This window comes from Culex quinquefasciatus, chromosome 2 (assembly GCF_015732765.1).
Source record: "Culex quinquefasciatus strain JHB chromosome 2, VPISU_Cqui_1.0_pri_paternal, whole genome shotgun sequence".
Classification (NCBI taxonomy): Eukaryota; Metazoa; Arthropoda; class Insecta; order Diptera; family Culicidae; genus Culex; species Culex quinquefasciatus.
This window is the reverse complement of record NC_051862.1, coordinates 132,458,237-132,479,906: the sequence shown is the minus strand read 5'-3', so window position 1 is coordinate 132,479,906 and position 21,670 is coordinate 132,458,237. Positions and strand designations below refer to the sequence as shown.

Genomic DNA, 21,670 nt, shown 5'->3' with positions numbered 1-21,670 from the left:
TTATCGGTTGATAACGGAAATTTTTCTCACACATGATGGATGGCAAACAAGCCGCGCCGCCGTCGGCTGGGAATGTGGGCCTCTTCTTGGCGGAAAGTGTAGATAAAACACACAGTCTGGAGGCTGCACTGTAAAGGTTGTGAAAGTTTATAGGATCATTATGACAAAAGTTAGGGACTTCCACACAGCAAAAAATTTCTGTGTAAAATCGCATGCAAAAGCATGCACACCACCTTTGTGAGAAAAAGCATGTTATATTGTATGAGCAAACGTGTACACAAAAGCATGTACTGAAGAAAAAAATCAGTCTAATCACCCCAAAAATAACATCAATCCGGCGAGAGTCATATTCAGATTACCAAGTCCGCGCCCCAACCCACTCGGCTATCTCGTCGCTTTTTAAAAGCTGAGAAAATTCTCTTTATTTGCTTTTTCGGACTTTATTGATACGACCTTTAGTTGCTGAGATATTGCCATGCAAAGGTTTTAAACAGGAAAATTGATGTTTTCTAAGTCTCACCCAAACAACGCACCATTTTCTAATGTCGATATCTCAGCAATTAAAGGTCCGATTTGAAACATGAATCATTCGTAACATTTTTCGATCATTTCGAAAAAAAATATTTTCAAAATTTTCAAATCGCAACTAACATCTCAAAAGGGCCAAACATTCAATATTACACCCTTTTAAAATGTTAGTCGTGATCTGAAAATTTTGAAAATATTGTTTTCGAAAGTATCGAAAAATTTCACGAATGTTTCATGTTTTAACAATGTAAATCGGACCAGAAATATCGAAATTAGAAAATGGTGCGTTGTTTGGGTGAGACTTAGAAAACATCAATTTTCCTGTTTTTAAAACTTTGCAGGGCAATATCCCAGCAGCTAAAGTTCGTATCAACAAACTTTAAAAAAGCAAAATATAGAGAATTTTCTCAGCTTTTCAAAAATATTTTTTTTTCAAAGTGGGCAAACATGTGCACTATTTAAAAAAAAATGAAAAACTGCGACTTTTTTCAAAAAAGTTTCCTAAAAATGGCTTTAACATGCAAATGGTGCACATCATCAAAATTTCACTACAGTACTTTTTGCTTTCAAATTTGATTTTACATCGAAAAATGAAGTTGAAAAATTTGTGTGACCAATATTTCGATTTTCTGAAAAAATCTGTATTGATTCAAAAATTCATAACTCGGTCAAAGATTTTTTGCACAACCTGGAAATTTCTGAAAAGTTGGCATTTTATGTCCTCTAAAACATATAAAAAAATAAAAAAAATTAAAAAAAGTGTTTTTTTGCAAATCAAGTTTTAATGACAAAAAGTTAAATTAAAAATCACAATTTTTTTTATCGAGTATCATTTTCTTAAGTGTAGTCTTTATCCATAACTACAACTTTGCCGAAGGCACCAAATGGATCGAAAAATTCCTTCAAAAGATACAGATTTTTTAATTTTCATACACCATTTTTGTATGGACAGCTGCCAAATTTGTATGGGAAATTATATGGACAAACTAATGATGCAAAATGACTTCTTTGGGCATACCAAAGGCACCAAAAAAGTTTTAGCCAGATTAAAAAAAACAAAAAAATCGAATGACCGAAATCTGAGAGAATTGCTCTTCTTAGGAAAACAATATTAAATTATTAAACGAATTAGACAGTTAGCCCCATTGATGGAAAGTAGAACATTGATATGTTATTTGATTTCAGAATTAATTCCAAAACAAAAACTCATTTATATTTTTATCAGAACCAGAGGCGACTCGTCCACCTGTCCAACCTGTTCATTGAACAGGTAGCCGATTTCAAGCGGATAGATTTTATTAAGTATCGCAGAACTTTTCAAACCAACAAATTACAATTACAATTTTTGTTTGAATATAAGCTCACGTAAACAAAATCAACGCCCTATGTTCAGCAGCGCTGCATGCACCGAAAAAGCTTTGGACCGCATTTACTCGTTCCAACCCACTAAAGCGGAAAATGCGAGCCCAGCGGGCCACGCGCAAATGCTCATCGCGTTCACAACGACCCTCTGAACGTCGGGGAAAAAATCTCCATACAGAAAAACTTCAACACATGTAAAGAGCTTCCTATTCACACGCAGCGGCAGTATCGAGGTGTTGGTAAATCTGGTTCAAACTGAGAGCGTGAACTGACAGCATTTTTTTGGGAGAGAGCGAAATGCCACCCCCAGGCCCCTGCCGACTCAGCTGACTCAGCTCAGCAGGTAGCTGCATGCAAAAGGTAAACAAGCCAGCGCGGTGACAGCACGTTGAGAGCGTGAATAAATGAGAGAGCGCGAGAGCACGACAGATATTGCTCTATATTTGGCGCAATTTTAGGCTTCAGGCTGTTTTGCGCAGACTGGCGATGGCTCGTTTTAAAACAGGAATGTTCAACTGCGCGCGTTGAACATCTTCGATCTTTTTGGTTACTAGTGGATTTTTGGTCTACTGGAAAGTGATGTAATGTTATGTTTAGATAGTGTGATTGATAGATTGAATTGAAACAATTGAAACAAAAAAGTGCTGTGCTTTTTCCAACATTACTGTCATCTGGGAATCGAGACACATGAGCAGAATTATGACAGTAGATTCAACCATCGTTTTTGCCTTTCTTACTAAAGAAAGGTATAGGTTTTTAATTTTCGGATGGTTCAATTCAAAGCGGAGGTAGTCCAAAAAAAAATGTAAATTCGTTTAAGATTTGATGCCATTAAATGCTTCAAAAACGACTGTGCTTATTCAGACTGTAGTCCCGGTTCACTCTAGTTAAATATATCATATATTGTAGCATGAATTTGTTCTGAAATATTTTTTTTTTCCACTGATGTTAAAAACAAATATTTTCATCATCTCGGATTCAGGTCAATCTTATTTTATTTTAACATCAAAAGCCCTTCTTTTTATTCGGAAATTGAAAATATGAAGACTTAACAAGCAGTGGAAATTCTCTTTGGCAGCATAGTGAGTAAATTTAATTCTCTAGAAAATTGATAAAGTACCAAAAGCGATACGACCTGCTTCTTAACCCTCTCCCGCCCATGGTTACTCCAGAGCACCAAAACTTTAGAATGTATACTAACATCTCCCCAAATTTCATCAAATTTGGTTAAGCACAAGCAAAGTTACAGTGTGAAATGTAAACAAAAATGGGCCAATTTTAGGGAAATAAATAAGACATGTTTTCGAAAGCCCGTGAAAATTACCAAACACAAAATTTTATGAAACAAAAAATGTTTTGCTATCATTTGAACCTTGGACAAGAACCCCTGTGAATAACATTGTGAGTTTGAACCGGTTTTAAGTGTTTTTCAACTTTTTTCATTTGGTGCACCAGAGCACCACCTAGGCATACGAGCAACTAAATATTCAGGAGCACTTTTTTCTAAATTACAGAAAAAGCTTATTTTTATCAAAACAAAAGTTTATAAAAGTTTTGACTATTCATAAACAAGACAAAACATTGTTATTAGACCGATAGTTTTATTATTTTCCTCATTTTTCATGAAAATGGTTGTTTGTGGGATTTGAATGAGCCAATCAAAGAAACCTGAAAATGCAGAGATTTTAGAATTTGTAGTTAATACTTCAGAAATATGGTCTTACAGCAAAGAATAAGTAGTTTTTAACACATTTCGAAGCGTTTTCAAACAAATGAACCAATAGATTTGAAGAAAACGAGATTTTGTGGTTTAAAAAAAGTTGCTCATCTTCCTGATGGTGCTCTGGTGCACCACTTCAAATTCTACTTTTTTGCCCCAATTCGATGTTTGTGGGTCAAAGTAAAGTATTTCCTGCATTATTGTACCAAAATTAAGCCATTTACTATTTTTACGATAAGCAAACAGCTCTGGGCGTTAGAGGGTTAAAAGTAAAAAGTAAAATGAGATTAAAAAACATTTTTGAATGCAAAATGATGTTTTTAATAGCTTTGTCTTCAAGTAACCAAGTTAACTCAAAATAAGTTGGGCTTAAAAAAGCCCAACAAGCAGTTTTCTTTTGTGAAGGATGTGGTATTTTTTTCTGAAAACCCTGATGAATAGTTTCAAAATTCGGAACAATAGTTAATAAATTCCCTTGAATTTCAATAAGAATGGCGGAGCAACTGCCCTATTTTTTCACATTCCCCTTGCTGATTAAGTCTTAAAAATAAATTTTAACGAGATAAACAAATTTCAATCATAATTTCAGTTATTTTTTGCATAAACAGAAAATTATAATAGTATAAAAATAATAAAAAAAACGTAAAATAAAAGCCATTGGAAACATAAAAACTTTGAAAACATTTCTTAACATTGAACAGGTGCTTCATTCGGGCACGAGTCGCCTCTGATCAGAACATAATTTGAATCATCACACCAATCGGCAATTAGAAAAACCCAGCCCTGCAACAACGTACCAAACTGGAAGGAAAGAAGGTGTCGGAATATCCGTAACACCGCACCAAATAAAGTTCAACACCTGCCTCGATGCTCCAACTATTGATCAAACCGAAAAACCCAAAATTGAATTCCCAAAACGACGACAAAGTTGTTTCTGCCTCCCACTACCACTGCTGCTACACCAGCTACTGCTGCCAAACCAAACTGGCATGAAAAACTGCCCACTGAATCCGATAAAATTTTACTACTGTCAGGAACCACCAATCATTTACCTTTCCCCATGCAACTCCCACGTTAGCTCCCTTCCGGCAGCAGGGTTACCCCCAAATGACCATATGCAGATATGCAGAAGCCAATGAAATTGGCAAACCACTCCCCCACATCGACCCTCTGTCTCTTCCGAGGGTTGCCAAGTGGTAACGAAATGCAATTAGCTGCACCTGTGGGAGCTGTACGTGTACCTCGGCCCAAACTCTGCAACATTGTTGTTGGTCCCGGGCCCCAAGCCATCATGGCAGTAAGTGTCGGTGAATTTATTGGCGAAATAATCGGCAACAACTTGGACCTCGGCAATGGTTTTGGTGCGCGCACAGAAAGTCCTGCCCCCTCCGGACTTGGAAACGAAAAATGGCACCGTATGGTCACGATGACCAGCCATAATCATCAATTGTGTCGGTTATGTGTGGCTGGGTCTAGGAAAGGTGCAGGTCGGTTCTGCATATCAGGATGCTGGTTAGGACGACCTCCTCGAACGTTGAGTTCTGCTTTGTTTGAATCCATAACTGGCGATAAGTCTCGCATTGTTTCCAATTCAATATTTTTCTGGCCGGTAGTGAAATTATGAGAAACTCTAGTCTGCATCAGACTTGAGTTATGCTGTTCTAAAGACCCGTTTTAGAATGGCAGAGAACCTGGTCACTCCTGGTTCCGAGGTAACTGGGCACCTCTTTTATTTCATTCAGTGTAATTTCACCGCATAAAGATGTAAATTTACATTTTTTATTTGTACACAACAGTGCAAGGTTTTTTACGGATTATACATTGAAAATCTGGTAAACCCCGTAATATGACTCTTTGTGTTTAGGGCAATCTAATTTCGCACAGTTTACCCAAAAAAACGCGTTGACGCTCTTCTTCGCCAATCTGGCTTCAACGTGCAGTGTTTTTTACATGTCAAATTTATTCCTCCCAAGCATGCTCGAAATGTGACCTAACCTTGAAGCATGCGACAAAGCATCGAACTGAAGCGAACACGTGCGTTTACAAACTCTTCTTCTTCGTGCTTTTTTTTTTGTCCCATTAGTTAGTGTTGGTTTCTTTTTAGCTCTCTTTTTCTCTCTCTCTCTCTCTAGTATTAAGTAAATATACACCACGCTCTCGCAGTACACCCCGAACCGCGAGCATTTGTTGATGTGTTGATTTTTATTATTTAATACGCTTTTTTTAACTCGCACATTTGGCGTCTTTTTAACGCGCCTAGGGCTTACGACTCGTGGCTACTGGTCTTTACTGTTGGTGGTGTTGGTTTCTTAAGCTGTCTGTGGTGGACGCCGCATACGCACTGGCTGTCCGATGTGCTCCCTTGACTGGTCACTCGCTACCAGCAGTGTTGTCTTTATAGTTCGACGCTGGCCTGACCATTATTATGTTATAATCCCTCCGTGAGTAATGACAGCAAGCGAGAGTGGTACCTTGTGATGGGGTTACATTGAAACTAAAGTAGAAAATCAAAAGTTATGCTAAAATTATTAGAAATTTATGGTAAAATTCTTACAGTAAAAAATAGTGTAATCCTTAATGTTGGAATTTTACACAAGATCCTCTGTAATTACTCTTAGCTTTAACAAAAATGTAATTACATACACAGAAAAAAAAATCATGGTAATATTACATCTGGGAAGGGGTACATCTTTTATGTCAGAAAAAAGGTGTAATTTTACCTCTGAAAATGTGTAATTTTACCACTTTTCTGGTGTAATGTCACTTTTTTAAGTCTAAATTGAGGTAAAATTACATTATAAAAGAGGTAATATTCAACCTTCCAAAATTACTGCTTCCAAATTTACATTATTTTTTTCTGTGTAAGCCGACCTGGTCCTAACCAGGTCCCAGCACCGATAAGGACATAATTAAAACAATTTTATGAAAAAATTGATGTGATTTTACCTCAATTTAGACTGAAAAGTGGCATTACATCAGAAACGTGGTAAAATTACACATTATCAGAGGTAAAATTACATATTTTTTCGACATTCGAGCTCAGCATCTGAAGGTCGTATCATCAAAGTTCAAAAAAAGCAAAATATAGAGAATTTTCTTCAGCTCAGCATCTAAGGGTCGTATCAGCAAAGTTCAAAAAAGCAAAATATAGTAAATTTTCTCAGCTTTTCAAAAATATTTTCTTCAAAAGTGGGTAAACTTGTACAATAATTTAAAAAAAAAAAATGAAAAACAGCGACTATTTTCAAAAAAAAAAAAATGCCTAGAAATGGCTATAACTTGAAAACGGTGCACTTTATGAAAATTTCACAGGAGGCTTCTGCAAATTTTATTTCAAGTTGTTGTCCCTCTCCCCTCCCCAAAAATTGATTGAAAAATCAGGGGTCAAAAATATTATTGACACATTCTCCGGCAATGTACACCTTAGGATGAAATTTTGAAAAGCGTGTATGAGCTATTTGGATATTTTTCCTCGATTCTAGACTACTTGAAGCTTCAAAAATCATGGTTTTCATTAATTGATCATTTGAATATCATTTTGTACAAGTTGGTTACACAGCAAAAAATCCGATGGTAAAATCGCATGCAAAAGCATGCACATCACCTTCGTCAAAATAAACACTTAATATTACACACTGCATGTACAATTTTTGCAAACACAAAAAAACGTTGCAACCGACGGGATTCAAACCCAGCACCAACAGTAAGGACTGGCGCCTTAGCCCACTCGGCCATCAGACCGATGAAAAGCTGTAAGGATAAACGCATATATGAGCTTGAAATTTCGGTTAAGTAGGTTTCCCATACTGATGGGCTACATATTTCATGGTGTAATATTACACAGAATCTCATAAAATAATGCAAAGTTTATTTTACACCCAGGCCTTCTACACGCAGCTGGATTACTACTTGTTTAGCTGTGTAGGTTATGCATCGATTCGTGATAAAATCATCGTTTTAAAACATTTTTCTAAAAACTCCTGGTTTTCAGTGAAATAAAATCCAAAAAATATTCTATTGATTGCATTTTGTAGGTTTTTAGTTGTACTAAACGGAAATGTTATGGGTTTGCAGTTTATCTTAAGTTAAGTATTTTTTCAAACTAGTGTAAGTTTACCATTTTATTGAATTCAATCATTTTGATATTTCGGATGCTCTTTGTACTTGGAAAGAGCTTTCAAATGCAATCTAGAGCGACTTAATTGGTTGTCTAGATCCAAAGTTACAACAGGTTTAAGTTTGCGTTGCAACGTCACGAAATTTTAAATCATATTGGTCACATGGCAAAAAAGGTGTATGCGTAGTTGGTTGTTGAAGATAAAAGGGTACTAAATATCATATATTTGTTATATAATGTTTCCGAGCATATTTACAGAAGAATTGTACATGGGTCATTCACAAATTCCGTCATTTAAGTTTGATGCAACTCGAAAAAAAAAGTATTTTATGAAACTTGTTGAACAAATCAAAATAGACCGATGTTCACTAGGGGGAAAAATTCTAAAACTTTCAAAAAAGTAATCACATGGTTACTGGATGGCCCCTTTATGATAAACTGATTTACGTGAAGGTTCATTATAATACAACGCAATGATTTTTTTTTATCCCACACCCTTATGTAAGTCAAATTACAGTGAAATTCATTAAACTATAAAAATCACGTGATTCGATTGTTTTTTTTTCACAAACTTTTGTCACTCTGTTGTTGGACGAACCCTTACTTAAATAAGTTGTATACAACGTTTTGTTGTTCACAATTAAAAATGTTATGTTGCGCAGTTAAACAGTTATATTATTTCCTCAAATTTAATTTAAAAAGCACAAAAGTCAATAAAATAAGTTACGTTGTTTGCAGATCACCCCTTAGGGGCCATGAACAAACGATATGGGCACTTTATTTATAAATTCAAAATAAGCCCTCCTGAAAACTTGAAGCTCCTCACCTCCCTTCTAAAACTTCCACGTGTTTTGTAAGTTGCACAAAACCATTAAAATATTAAGGGAGCGTTCTTGCATTACGTCACAAAACATTTATATTTTTAGACCCCCTCCACCCCCTGGAAATACATTTCCGATACACTTTTTTTGTATAAATCCTCGAACCCTCCTCCCTCCCCCTTGATATTACGCCGTTACGTAATGCATGGACGTCCCGTTACATGGATAGAGGACGGGAGAGGGGGTTCCTTCGTGATAATGGAATAATACAAAAAAAATATTTTGAAAACCCTTTGGAAAACTTCGTAAATCGTACTGCAACTGTGAAAGCAGAATAGGGGGGGGGGTCTAACATGGGCAGGCCAATCAATTCACATGTCCTTGTACTGTCTATTAATGTCTTATAATCAAATCTTAACCTACAGTTGTTCAGCCTAACAAAAACTATGATTTATTTTGAAACTATAATTTCGTGACGTTGCAACGCAACGAAAAACCCTGTTTTCAAAATCAGAGCGTTGCAACGTCACGAAATGTAAGCGGTCTTTAAAAATCGAGGTTTAATTTTTTTGAAAAACTAATGATTGCATTCGATTTGTTGGCCAATTTTACACTAAAAATGGAAGAAGAACTCCAAATTTGCCGTTTAACAGAGCAGAGTTAATGGCGAAACATGAATTAGGTCAGGATTGAGAAAAAGTCACGCGTTGCAACGTCACGCTACATATCCCCCTCTCAAAAATAGAATATTCGCTTAAAATAATGTTTCAACATTGTTTCTTATAGGAATTTAATTTACTTTCCGAATCTGTAATAACATATGTACCTTTTCAATGTTATTTTTGAGTTACAGCCGAAATACTGAAAAAAGAAAAGTCAAAGCGTTGCAACGTCACGGCGGAATGTGTCTATGAGTTTTGAACATTTAATTTTTTTTATATTTTAATCAGCTAGGGCATTTTGGACTTCTACACAGAAAAAAATAATGTAAATTTGCAAGCTTTAATTTTGGAAGGTTGAATATTACCTCTTGTATGATGTAATTTTACCTCAATTTAGACTGAAAAAGTGGCATTACACCAGAAAAGAGGTAAAATTACACATTTCCAGAGTTAAAATTACACCTTTTTTCTGACATAAAAGATGTACCCCTTCCCAGATGTAATATTACCATGATTTTTTTTCTGTGTAGAAAATTTTAAAATTTTGAGGCCACAGATCGGAAGAAGACATAAAATTATTGGAAAAAAATATTTTCATAAATTCATTGATATTTTGCACATTTTCGTTAGTAGCATAACGTTTACTGTAGCATAATGTTTACTGTTTTTGTAAAATCAATTGTTAACTAATCGGAATACATGTGTAACTCATATTTTTGTATTTTAAATTGAATAAACCCTTTTAAATCTTTTCAAAAACCATGAAATTTGGTATCACTGATCGGTTCATAAAATAATTTTGTGTGGAAATTCCCAAAATCAAATTTGAAATTCGAATATAATATTAAGGACGCGGTCCTACTTCCGTCAAAATTGCAATTTCGCATTATTTAAACAAATTGTTTTGCTAATGATTTGATATCAATTTACTCGCCTACTTCCCATTAAGCTATTTATTGCTTGATATGGGTTGAACACGCTTTTCAAAAGCTGTAATCGAACGCCAAGGTGCTGATATGCCAACTCTTTACAAAATCAAAAAAAAACTTATGAATGAATCATGGTTTAAACAACGGTTTTATATTTAAAACAAATCCAGTTTGAAATATTATTACATAAATATTACTGAATTAATTCACGATTGCCACAAACTTCCTCCTTGCTACGGTCCAAACGTCAGGGCCACTTGTGTGATGTTTAACGGCGGCGCGCGCGTCGGTGGGTGTGCTTCTCTCTGGGTCAACGGACTTGGACACCGACGTTGCAAGTAAAAATTTCACAATCATGTGTTTAGACGTATGCTTTGGAGTTTTTTTTTCTTACCAATTCGCACTAGTCTCAAAAGGATCAATTAATTAAGTGTGATCTCAAAGTGCTAATCCTAGAAAGTAGCCCCATTCAAATAAAATCCTTCGCATTTTATGGTGAACCATCATTGTTCGTCAATTTTCCGTTCAACGACGATGCTTTTGTGTCACTTGGAACTTTTCATAATGCCGCGGCTCAGAAACTTGAACAAAGAGAGGGCAAGACAAACCATGCCAGCGCGCGACCTCCACGTTCTTCCTCATCTGTCAACCATTTGTACCGTGAGCAACCCGTACGGTCAGAGCTCTTCTAATTTACATTAGAAAACTATTAGCGAACTAGCGCGATGACAAGTATCAGCTGTGTAGCGTATAGTGGCACTCATGGCTTGTGTTGCTGTTGTAATCTCTTGGCGAAAAAGTTTGTTTCCCATGAAATCTGACACCTTACTACAGTCGACTCTGTGTCAAGAGGGCACACCAGTGACGAATTGCTGCCCGGTTGTCAACGCGCCCAGCTGGTTCCCTAGGGTGGCATCTGGTTTCGATAAGTTTCACCCGAGGGACCACCCTCTCAGTTGGGTTACGATGTGTAGAATCGGCTGCACGTTGCCTTAAGGCTGCCCTCCTCATCAATATTCTGCGCACGACCCGCGACGACGCCGATGCTCATCCATTGTGCGTTTTGTGACCTCTAAAATCAACACAACTCTAATGGGGCCTGTCAGTCCGATATGGAGCTGGTTGAAGGGTCTGGAAGGGAACATTTAGTGGGTTTTGGGTGCGATTGTTGTGGGAATTTAGGTCAGGTGGAGTTTCGGTTTGCGGAACGTTTAATCAATGTGAAACAAAGAGTCCTACACTAAATACGATGGATAATCGAATCTGGAAAATAGAAACTTCTGTAAAATTTATAATCAAGTTAATTTACAATGAAAATAATGCGTTCACTCACCAACGATCAATCTAGCTTTCCATCATCCGTCGACACCCTGCTTCGTGATGCATACGAGACGCCTCCGTCGTCGTCATCGTCGTCGTGTGGCCTCGGACAGGTTCTTTGAGTAATGAAATTTTGAATTGTAAATTACTTCACAGACACACACCCACACACACAGCGAAACTCGCTCACTCGGTTGGGTGAATCGCGTTATACTTTGGATGGATATCATAACGCACACCTTATCTGCATACACACACACTCACATACAACGTGGTTGGTTCGTAGCGAATCTAAACGCACTTTGGATGCTCGTTTTGGACCGCTGGTTGGCTGATTTGCTTCCCTCGGGGGGGTCCTCCCCGGCCCACCTCCCCAATACAAACTGCATATACGCACTACTAATTACTGATTTTTCCTTGCCAGTTTAATTATTTAAATTTAATATCTATGATTACGATCTCGAACTTTCGCGGAACACACCGAAAAAAAAACCTGAGACGAACACTCTCGTATCAGCTTATCCAGAGCGAAAAATTGTAATTATTATTAATTCAACTTTTTCTTTCTCTCTCTCTCTCTCCCTCCTTCTATTTCTCTGCCAACTCTTTTTTTTTTGTTGCATACGTCTGCAGACATTAACGATCGGATCATCGCCATGGGCTACCCGGCCGAGCACATGGAGTCGATCTACCGCAACAAGATCGAGGACGTGCAGCGGATGCTCGAGAGGAACCACGCCGGATGCTACAAGATCTACAACCTGTGCTCGGAGCGCAGCTACGACCACAAGCGCTTTCCGGTGAGTAACGACTATTCTTCGAAATAATTTACTTTTAATCTAGTTTGTTTTGTCCTATTATAAGATTAATGAATTGTGGATTGCAGAAATATGGATGTATTCTATCTGGAAATCTCATTTCTTCCTAATTGCGACCAAGTAAGAACGTTTTCAAATTTAACATTTGAGGGCTTCATTATAATGTTGATTTAAATATATTGAAAATAGTAAAAAATCTGTAATTCCAAAATAAAAATCGCGTCGCTTTTTGACGTTCCGAGAAAAACGAGTTTTAATGTTTGATCTTGAATAAACAAAAGTAGAACACGCAATGTAAATAATAACAAACACGTTTTGTTGGGTTGACCATTCTGTGCATTGTCCAGAATGTTTTGGTTGAATTTGGTTGCCGGAGCCTTCAGTTAAAATTACTAATGTTTACGGGAGTCAGGCATGTACGTGTGTCAAACGTGTTCTGAACTAAAATCCCAGTTATCGCACATTCAGTATTTTTTTCAGGATGTGTCAAGATAACACGACAAGATTGAAACTTCCCAAAATAAAGAGTGACAACAATGCACGGAGTTTTTTTTCGGTTTTTATTGAATACATCAAGATTGAAACCGAATTTTAGGGATCTATGGCGTTCTTAACCAAATTGCCCAAAATGCACGTGCGACAAAAAAAATTGACAACGACGAAATGCTAGGGAAGATATGAACAATTCTCTACGAAATCGGTCTTTTTAATTTCAATTTTTGAATTTTTTTATCCATATGAAACTTTTTTGGTGTCTTCGGTATGCCCAAATAAGCCATTTTGCAATATTAGTATATCCATATAATTTTACTTACTAATTTGGCAGCTACCCATACAAAAATGATGGATGAAAATTCAAAAATCTGTATCTTTTAAAAGAATTTTTCGATTTGGTGTCTTCGGCAAAGTTGTAGGTATGGATAATTTCAACTTTATTTTTCGATGTAAAATCAAATTTGCAATCAAAAAGTACTTTATTGAAATTTTGAAAAAAAGTGCACCGTTTGAAAAAGTCTCAGTTTTTATTTTTTTTTTAAATTAGGGGAAATATATCCATTTTAAGCCTAATAAGCGGTCGTGTTTGAATGCTGCTGGATAATCTGGAGTGTTTCTTGAAATTCAATAAAACCAAGTACACCAACGAGTAAAGCTACTTTTTGTGAACAATTCTGTTTATTTACAGTTTTATTAAAAGTTATGCTATTCCTTTTACAAGCATTTGAAAAAAAAATTCCCAAATGCATTCTAATCAGTCGAGTGCATTGGGCTACGCCCATTTTCCTATTTTCAGCTTAGTTCTTTTTTCATCCAGCGCTCTGCTTAGTGCTGCTAAAATTTTAAGCGAAAACTCACGAAAAGTAGCATTTATAGACAAAATTTCCTTGCTGGCTCACTCCAACAGGCGCTGCTGGTGGTGTCACCCTTTGTTCTTTATTTGCCTTCGCTTCTCGCTCGGTTTTCTTCAGCCTTGTGTTGGAATGGGTCGTCAAAAGTCAAACGTCAAAAGACTTGGCGCGTTTGTTTTTTTGATGGCACTTGCTAATTAATGACATGTTTCGGGAATGCTTTCAAGCAGGGTTACCAGGTCAAAATTGGAAAAATCTGCCAAAGTATTGATAAAAAATCTGTAAAAATCTGGCAGACGAAAATCTAACCGTTCTCAATGGTGAAGGGGAGGGAGGATATGAATTAATTCAAAAATTTGTAGAATTCAGACGATTTAATTGATTTTATAACCTCAAAAATGTTTTATTATCATTCCCTCTAAGAAAAACTCATTCGATTTTGACAAAGAACTTTGTCCTAAGGTTTCTATACGTGGTGTCAATCCAAAATTTTCGCGAAGCGAAAACGTTACGTGACGAATTCCCCTCTCGGCAAATATCCCCTCTTTTTGGTGCACGCCGGTTGGATGAACGAACGTTTCCCAATCAGTCAATCGAGAGACGTGAGATTGATGTATCTAAAATCACCCCCACTCCACCTCATAATTTTCGGATCGTCGACGAGCCAACAAATCTCGGCTCGGTCGGTCCCGAAAATTCATTCTATTGCTGGACGTCGCCGAGAACACATCAGAAGCAGATGGCCTGGTGGCCCGGTAGCAGACGGCCTGGAGGTCTGGCAGCAGATGGCTTGGAGGCAAGGACCAGCTAAGACATGGCAGTCGCGGGAGTCGATCATTGGAACTGGCCACCACCTGGACTGGAGTGGCCGGAGGCCCCAGGGATGTTCCGATGGGGGAACATTTTCCGGACCGTAAGAGTTGGGGCAATATGGGTATCTAACTTTATGGTTTTTGATACCGGACATGAAATTTGCCATTTCGGCAGTAGTGGCCATAAACCGGAGTGGCCGGAGGCCCCGCGGATGTTCCGATGGGGGGACATTTGCCGGACCGTAAGAGTTGGGGCAATATGGGTATCAAACTTTATGGTTTTTGATACTGGACATGAAATTTGACATTCCGGCAGTAGTGGCCACAATCCGGAGTGGCCGGAGGCCCCGCGGATGTTCCGATGGGGGGACATTTGCCGGACCGTAAGAGTTGGGGCAATATGGGTATCAAACTTTATGGTTTTTGATACTGGACATGAAATTTGACATTTTGGTAGCAGTGGCCACAATCCGGAGTGGCCGGAGGCCCCGCGGATGTTCCGATGGGGGGACATTTGCCGGACCGTAAGAGTTGGGGCAATATGGGTATCAAACTTTATGGTTTTTGATACTGGACATGAAATTTGACATTTTGGTAGCAGTGGCCACAATCCGGAGTGGCCGGAGGCCCCGCGGATGTTCCGATGGGGGGACATTTGCCGGACCGTAAGAGTTGGGGCAATATGGGTATCAAACTTTATGGTTTTTGATACTGGATATTAAATTTGACATTTCGGCAGTACTGGCCACAATCCGGAGTGGCCGGAGGCCCCGCGGATATTCCGATGGGGGGACATTTGCCGGACCGTAAGAGTTGGGGCAATATAGGTATCAAACTTTATGGTTTTTGATACTGGACATGAAATTTGACATTTCGGCAGTAGTGGCCACAATCCGGAGTGGCCGGAGGCCCCGCGGATGTTCCGATGGGGGGACATTTGCCGGACCGTAAGAGTTGGGGCAATATGGTTATCAAACTTTATGGTTTTTGATACTGGACATGAAATTTGACATTTTGGTAGCAGTGGCCACAATCCGGAGTGGCCGGAGGCCCCGCGGATGTTCCGATGGGGGGACATTTGCCGGACCGTAAGAGTTGGGGCAATATGGGTATCAAACTTTATGGTTTTTGATACTGGACATGAAATTTGACATTCCGGCAGTAGTGGCCACAATCCGGAGTGGCCGGACTTTATGGTTTTTGATACTGGACTTACGAACCATAAGAGTTGGGGCAATATGGGTATCAAACTTTATGGTTTTTGATACTGGACATGAAATTTGACATTCCGGCAGTAGTGGCCACAATCCGGAGTGGCCGGACTTTATGGTTTTTGATACTGGACTTACGAACCATAAGAGTAGGGGCCATATGGGTATCAAACTTTATGGTAATTATGAATCTAGTGAATCTTGGGAAATTTGGACCAGACAATGTAATCGAAAATTTCAACAACCATCTTGCAAAGTTCTTTGTCATACTGGTCATGTGTAACATAACCACCTGCACCTTTTTTTATATTTTATTAAATTCGTTAATTTGAATCCAAAATTTGTTCAAAATTGACACTAAGTGAAAAATCTGGCAAAATCTGTCAAAATCTGGCACTGAGAAGGATGAATCTTTATTCTGGCTGACAGTTGAAAAATCTGGCATTCCCAGATTTATCTGGCAACCTGGCTACCCTGCTTTCAAGTGAGTGACTAACTAATGTTCAAGAGACATGTTGCCGGTAGTTGGAAGCAATTTTATATCTTAAGCGCTTTGAAATCGTTAGCGCAAGTGAAAAGATATTGATGGCGGCGACTTTCGTTAAGCAGCCAACCTCTCATCTTGCGTGTGGATGTGTGTGCCACCAAAATGCTGAGAAATGGTCTCGCAAAATAGAAATTATGATCAAAAGTGTATTAAATTTAATCTTTTTGGCTAGTAAATGGCAAACATTTGCGTGCTTACTCGAGGCGGTGCTGTTGCTGGTAAGTTTATAGCCTAAATAGTATTTTTGGAGCTTTAACCGAGCATCAAACTGTTCATAAGACGAAGATAGATGTTTGATTAGAAAGGGCATATTTCCCCTAGTGCACATGTTTGCCGTCTTTTGAAAAAACTATTTTTGAATGGTAGAGAAAATTCTCAATATTTTACCTTTTTGAACTTTTTTGATACGACCCTTAGTTGCTGAGATATTTCCATGCAATGGTTTAAAAACAGAAAAATGGATGTTTAAATCAAGACTAACATTTTCAAAAGCGCCAAGCATTCAAAGTTACACCCTTACGCCCTTATATATTTTCTTAGGGGACCATCCATAAACCACGTAGACACTTGAGAGGGGGGGGGAGTGTTATGACGATTGTCTACGCCAGACAGAGAATATAATTTTTGAAAACTAATGATTGCTAACCGACTGTATACTGCATTTTCAATGCTTTTTTCTTTTGCATTTAAATGATAAAATTTTGGCTTGCTATTAAAATAAAAAAAAAATTGTCCATTTTTCTTGATTCCATTGATGAAATCGGTACTCAGATTTCCAATAATTATAATTTTGGCAATAGTTCGTTAAAATATTCTTGCAGGTCGTTTTTAACTGAATTTTAGGTCAATAGTCCCTCCGACCCGTGGGCCCTATCAAGATTACAGCAAATCTGTTTTAAAAACTGAATGCAAAAATACTTTTTTAAACTGTCAAAAATGTGCCAAAAATGTTGGTCAGGCCTGTTCTACACTCATCCCCTTCCTCATTCATAAACATTTGCTAAGAATATTATAGCCGCATTGTCTAGATCTCGAACCAGCTGACTGACGCCGCGTCATCGCCGCGTGTGTGCTCCTTCAACGTTTATCGTGGTTCACGGTTTTATTGCCGAGTGTGTTACCATGCAATTATTTATGACCCACACACATTCGTACAAAAAGTTGAAAAGTGCATCCGCAAAGGTTCGGCAGTTGTTGAGTGGTTCAAGCTCATGTATGTGTGTGTGTGTGATCTTACATCGCGCGTTAGCGATAGCGAAGAAAAAAAGAGAGTAAAATGATTTTATTGTTAAATAATCGTAATTGCGATAATTGATCGACCGGTGCAATCTTCGGTCGTAATTGTTGCTGCTGCTGATTTATACAGACTTACACACGGTTGAATGTCTGCGTTGGCTGCGCTACTGTTGCCAATTGCCTGTGTCTTGCCTCTTAATGCATATGAAAATGTGCGAAAGTGTGGTAGTGTGCATTTTTTTTTTCGTTTTCGCGAAAAAAGAAGAGATTTTATCGCAAATGAAGAAGAATTACACGATTCGCGATGCACTTTTTGGACAGTGAGGGTTGGTAGGTAGGATGAAGTGGGTGGGGGGTGATAATTGCCCGGGGGTGTGGCTGCTTTTTAGTAGTCGTCTTGCAGTGCAGTACTTTTGTGTATACTACATACTTATGTACTGACTCATTTTTTAACGCATTCGACGATAGGCCGTTGTTCGCCACAGTGTCTAATTTATACTTTTTTTTATTCATATCTTATCATTCCTATTCATCGCTATGGTAAATGAGTGCTGCGCACGTTTAGACCCAATGAGGTAATAAAATCAGTCTTAAGTTTACATAGAAGAAAGTGAAACGTCAAAGAAATGCATTTTTAAGTGCATACTATTTTTTAGTTTATTCCCTAACTTTAATTGATCTGGGTCCTTTTTTAACTGTGTTAAATCAAACCAACCTAACGTTTTAAATCAAAATCTAGTGCTACATCCAGAAAACTTCTGTATTAAATTGAGTGCTATAATAAACCTTTCAGCACTTCATTTTGTAGTGATAATTTGGTAATTCCATCATTATAGAATGAATAATAAGTATTTTCTAAACGGAATACATTTGCCCGAACAGACTAATATTTAAATTCATGCCATTTCAAAAACAAATACTGTTGAAAAACAAAAAGTGTTATGAGTTTTTCTTGAAAAGTCATTTTTTTCATAAGAGTTGAATAACAATTTATGTTATCATAACAATATTTGTTATTGGTCTGATATTGATTGAAAACCAAAACAACTTTGGAATAACATTTTTTGTTATGGAAGAATACCTCCAAATGTTGAGGATGATCGGATTAGTTGTTAAAATAACAAAAAATAATAACAAAGATTTGTTCGAAAAATAACTTAAAATGTTAATAGTCTGTTATAACAATAACAATCCAATAACAACAAATTCATAACGACGAATTACAAATCTTGTTATAAATAACATAAAATGTTATTGGCCTAATATTTTCAAATATCAAAAAATGTTATTCCAAAGTTATTTCCGTCTGCTCGGGTCCCGATGTAAAGACACTTTTTCAATATAAATTTATATAACATTTCATTAGTGAAATATTTAATTGTCAACATTTTAAGTAAATTAGTTTATACTATTTTAAATATTTTCAAACCCCAAATAAATGCCTTGAAATCAAAATCAAAAAATTAGCAGAAAAAAACTGTTTTTCTTAAATGAATGGCATCCTGTAAAAAAAGTTTATTTTGGAAGATTGAAAATTTTTAACTCATTAAAATATGACATATTTTGGGTATTTCTACCTAAACTAATGTGTAAAAAAGTTAAATTCAACAGAAACAAACAAAAAATGGGGTCCTTATTTTGAAACAGTTTTTTTTAAATAGAACACGTTGATACAAAGTTGTAAAGAAGCAGCACTTTTTTGCAGTTGTACACAGTAAAAAAATCTGTGTAAAATCGCATGCAAAAGCATGCATATCACATTTGTGAGCAAAAGCATGTGATATGTATGAGAAAACGTATACACAAAAAGCATGTTCCGAAGAAGAAAAAATCAGGTCTGCTCACCCCAAAAATAACATGAATCCGGCGGGAGTCATTTTCAGATTAATTAGTCTGCGCCCCTACCCGCTCGGCTATTTCGCCACTGTGAAAATGGTTGGATCAATGTCAATGTAACAGTAGGTTTTCTGTACATCGGTGAAGATCCAATTACATTCACAGCGGCGAGATAGCCGAGAGGGTTGGGGCGCGGACTCGGTAATCTGAATATGATACTCGCCGCATTGATGTTATTTTTGGGGTGAGCAGCCCTTTTTTTTTCTTCGGTACATGCTTTTTGTGTACACGTTTTCTCATACAATTTTACATGCTTTTGCTCACAAAGGTGATGTGAATGCTTTTGCATGCGATTTTACCATCGGATTTTTTGCTGTGTAAATTTTGCATTATTTCATGAAATTCTATGGGATATTACATCCTGAAATATGTAGCCCATCAGTATGAGAAACCTACTTGACCGATATGTCAAACTCATATATGCGTTTATCCTTTGCATCTTTATCGTTTTGTTGGCCGAGCGGCCTAAGGCGCCAGTCCTTAAAGTTGGTACTGGGTTTGAATCCTGTCAATTTATTTTTTACAAAAAATGTACATGCAGTCAGTGTGTAATATTAAGTATCTTTTTGACGAAGGTGATGTGCATGCTTTTGCATGCGATTTTACCATCGGATTTTTTGCTGAGTACCTAATATCTGTTTGACCTGCAAGGTACTATAATCAATGATATGCTATGAGTAATAAAACTAGAATAGTGTTAATTTGAAACTTTTTTTTTATATAATTGACAACAATTGAAAACACTATAAAAATGCAAATTTTCACCAAAATAATGACCTCAACTTCGGCAATTTCCTCCTGCTCGCTTGACCAAACCATTATCCCATCATGCGTGTGGGGTTCATCGATTCGGTTCTGCCTCGTCGAAAAGAGACACAGAAGCCATCATGCCCCCCCCCCTCCCCCCGCTTTCGACGAAATGCCATCGAACCCATGTGGCATTTCCCTCCCCCGACAACCAGGAGTCGAGTGGGCGTGCAGCTGACCGGCAATAATTTCTTATATCCATGCATAAACGTTTTCGCCATATATGTCCCTCCCCCCTTCCGAGACACCCCTCCCATTTCTAGGCGGGGGATGGCATTTAAAGGCCTTTCTTGCGCGCTGACAATTTCCGAATCGTTACACTTTTTCCCCCAATTTGCCCTTTTGGTAGGCTGTTGCCAACCGGTTGGCTAGTCGGGCTATTCGAATTTGGCCCGATGTAAATGCCGGAAAATGGTTCGAGCGTGTAATCCACCTAGCAGTGCTGAACTTGTCTGATTCGCAGTTGTGTTGTTATATTTCAAATTGATTGATTACTTGATACTCTTACTGAGTTCATGATACTTCATATTTGATCACAGATTTTTTTTAAAGAAAACGATTTGAATAAATTGAGATTAGTGCGCTGGCCACGGGGACACGCTGTCTTGTTTTTGCATGCTCATTTTCATTTCTTTTGTGTCGCTGTTTGTGTGCTTGGGTGCGTGGTTATTATAATTGAATAATGGCATCATTAGTGCGCTGACCACGGGGACGCGCTGTCTTGTTTTTGCATGCTCATTTTCATTTCTTTTGTGTCGCTGTTTGTGTGCTTGGGTGCGCGGTTATTATAATTGAATAATGGCATCATTAGTGCGCTGACCACGGGGACGCGCTGTCTTGTTTTTGCATGCTCATTTTCATTTCTTTTGTGTCGCTGTTTGTGTGCTTGGGTGCGTGGTTATTATAACTGAATAATGGCATCATTAGTGCGCTGACCACGGGGACGCGTTGTCTTGTTTTTGCATGCTCATTTTCATTTCTTTTGTGTCGCTGTTTGTGTGCTTGGGTGCGTGGTTATTATAATTGAATAATGGCATCATTAGTGCGCTGACCACGGGGACGCGTTGTCTTGTTTTTGCATGCTCATTTTCATTTCTTTTGTGTCGCTGTTTGTGTGCTTGGGTGCGCGGTTATTATAAATAGGTGAAGGGATTTTATTAAATGATCATTATATTGCATTATTATATTCAATTGATTATATAATCACACTATATTTTACACTGAACACATTATACAAAACACATATGAAACTGTAAACTGGAGCGTTTGGTACGGTATGTCCACGCATCCTTCCTCCCTGTAGATTCTGTGAAATGTGATCCGTTCTCAGAATCCTCTCTGCGGTAAACACAACGTAGTAGGGCTGGCCGCTTTAATTTTTGCATTACATTTTCGGGTGTTCTCGGATGTACTGCAATTATTAATAATGACAAGAAAAGTGCTTGTGGCGTAATCTAATCACAAGACTTTCCAGCATGCTTTCATCGGACTGGCTGCGTTTGTGTTAGATTAGATTATTAGATTAGATTAGAAGAAAA

The 21,670-nt window shown here is 37.7% G+C and overlaps 1 protein-coding gene across 11 annotated transcripts in view; it reads left to right on the top strand.

Moving 5' to 3' along the window:
• LOC6041063 (phosphatidylinositol 3,4,5-trisphosphate 3-phosphatase and dual-specificity protein phosphatase PTEN) overlaps positions 1 to 21,670 on the top strand; it is a 130,904-nt gene that overhangs the window by 58,112 nt on the left and 51,122 nt on the right. For all 11 annotated transcript variants that reach the window (XM_038250927.1, XM_038250928.1, XM_038250926.1 and 8 more), the window contains one exon: positions 12,093 to 12,259. In XM_038250927.1, the coding sequence (XP_038106855.1) occupies positions 12,093 to 12,259 (167 nt within the window). The remainder of the gene's footprint in view (positions 1 to 12,092; positions 12,260 to 21,670) is intronic.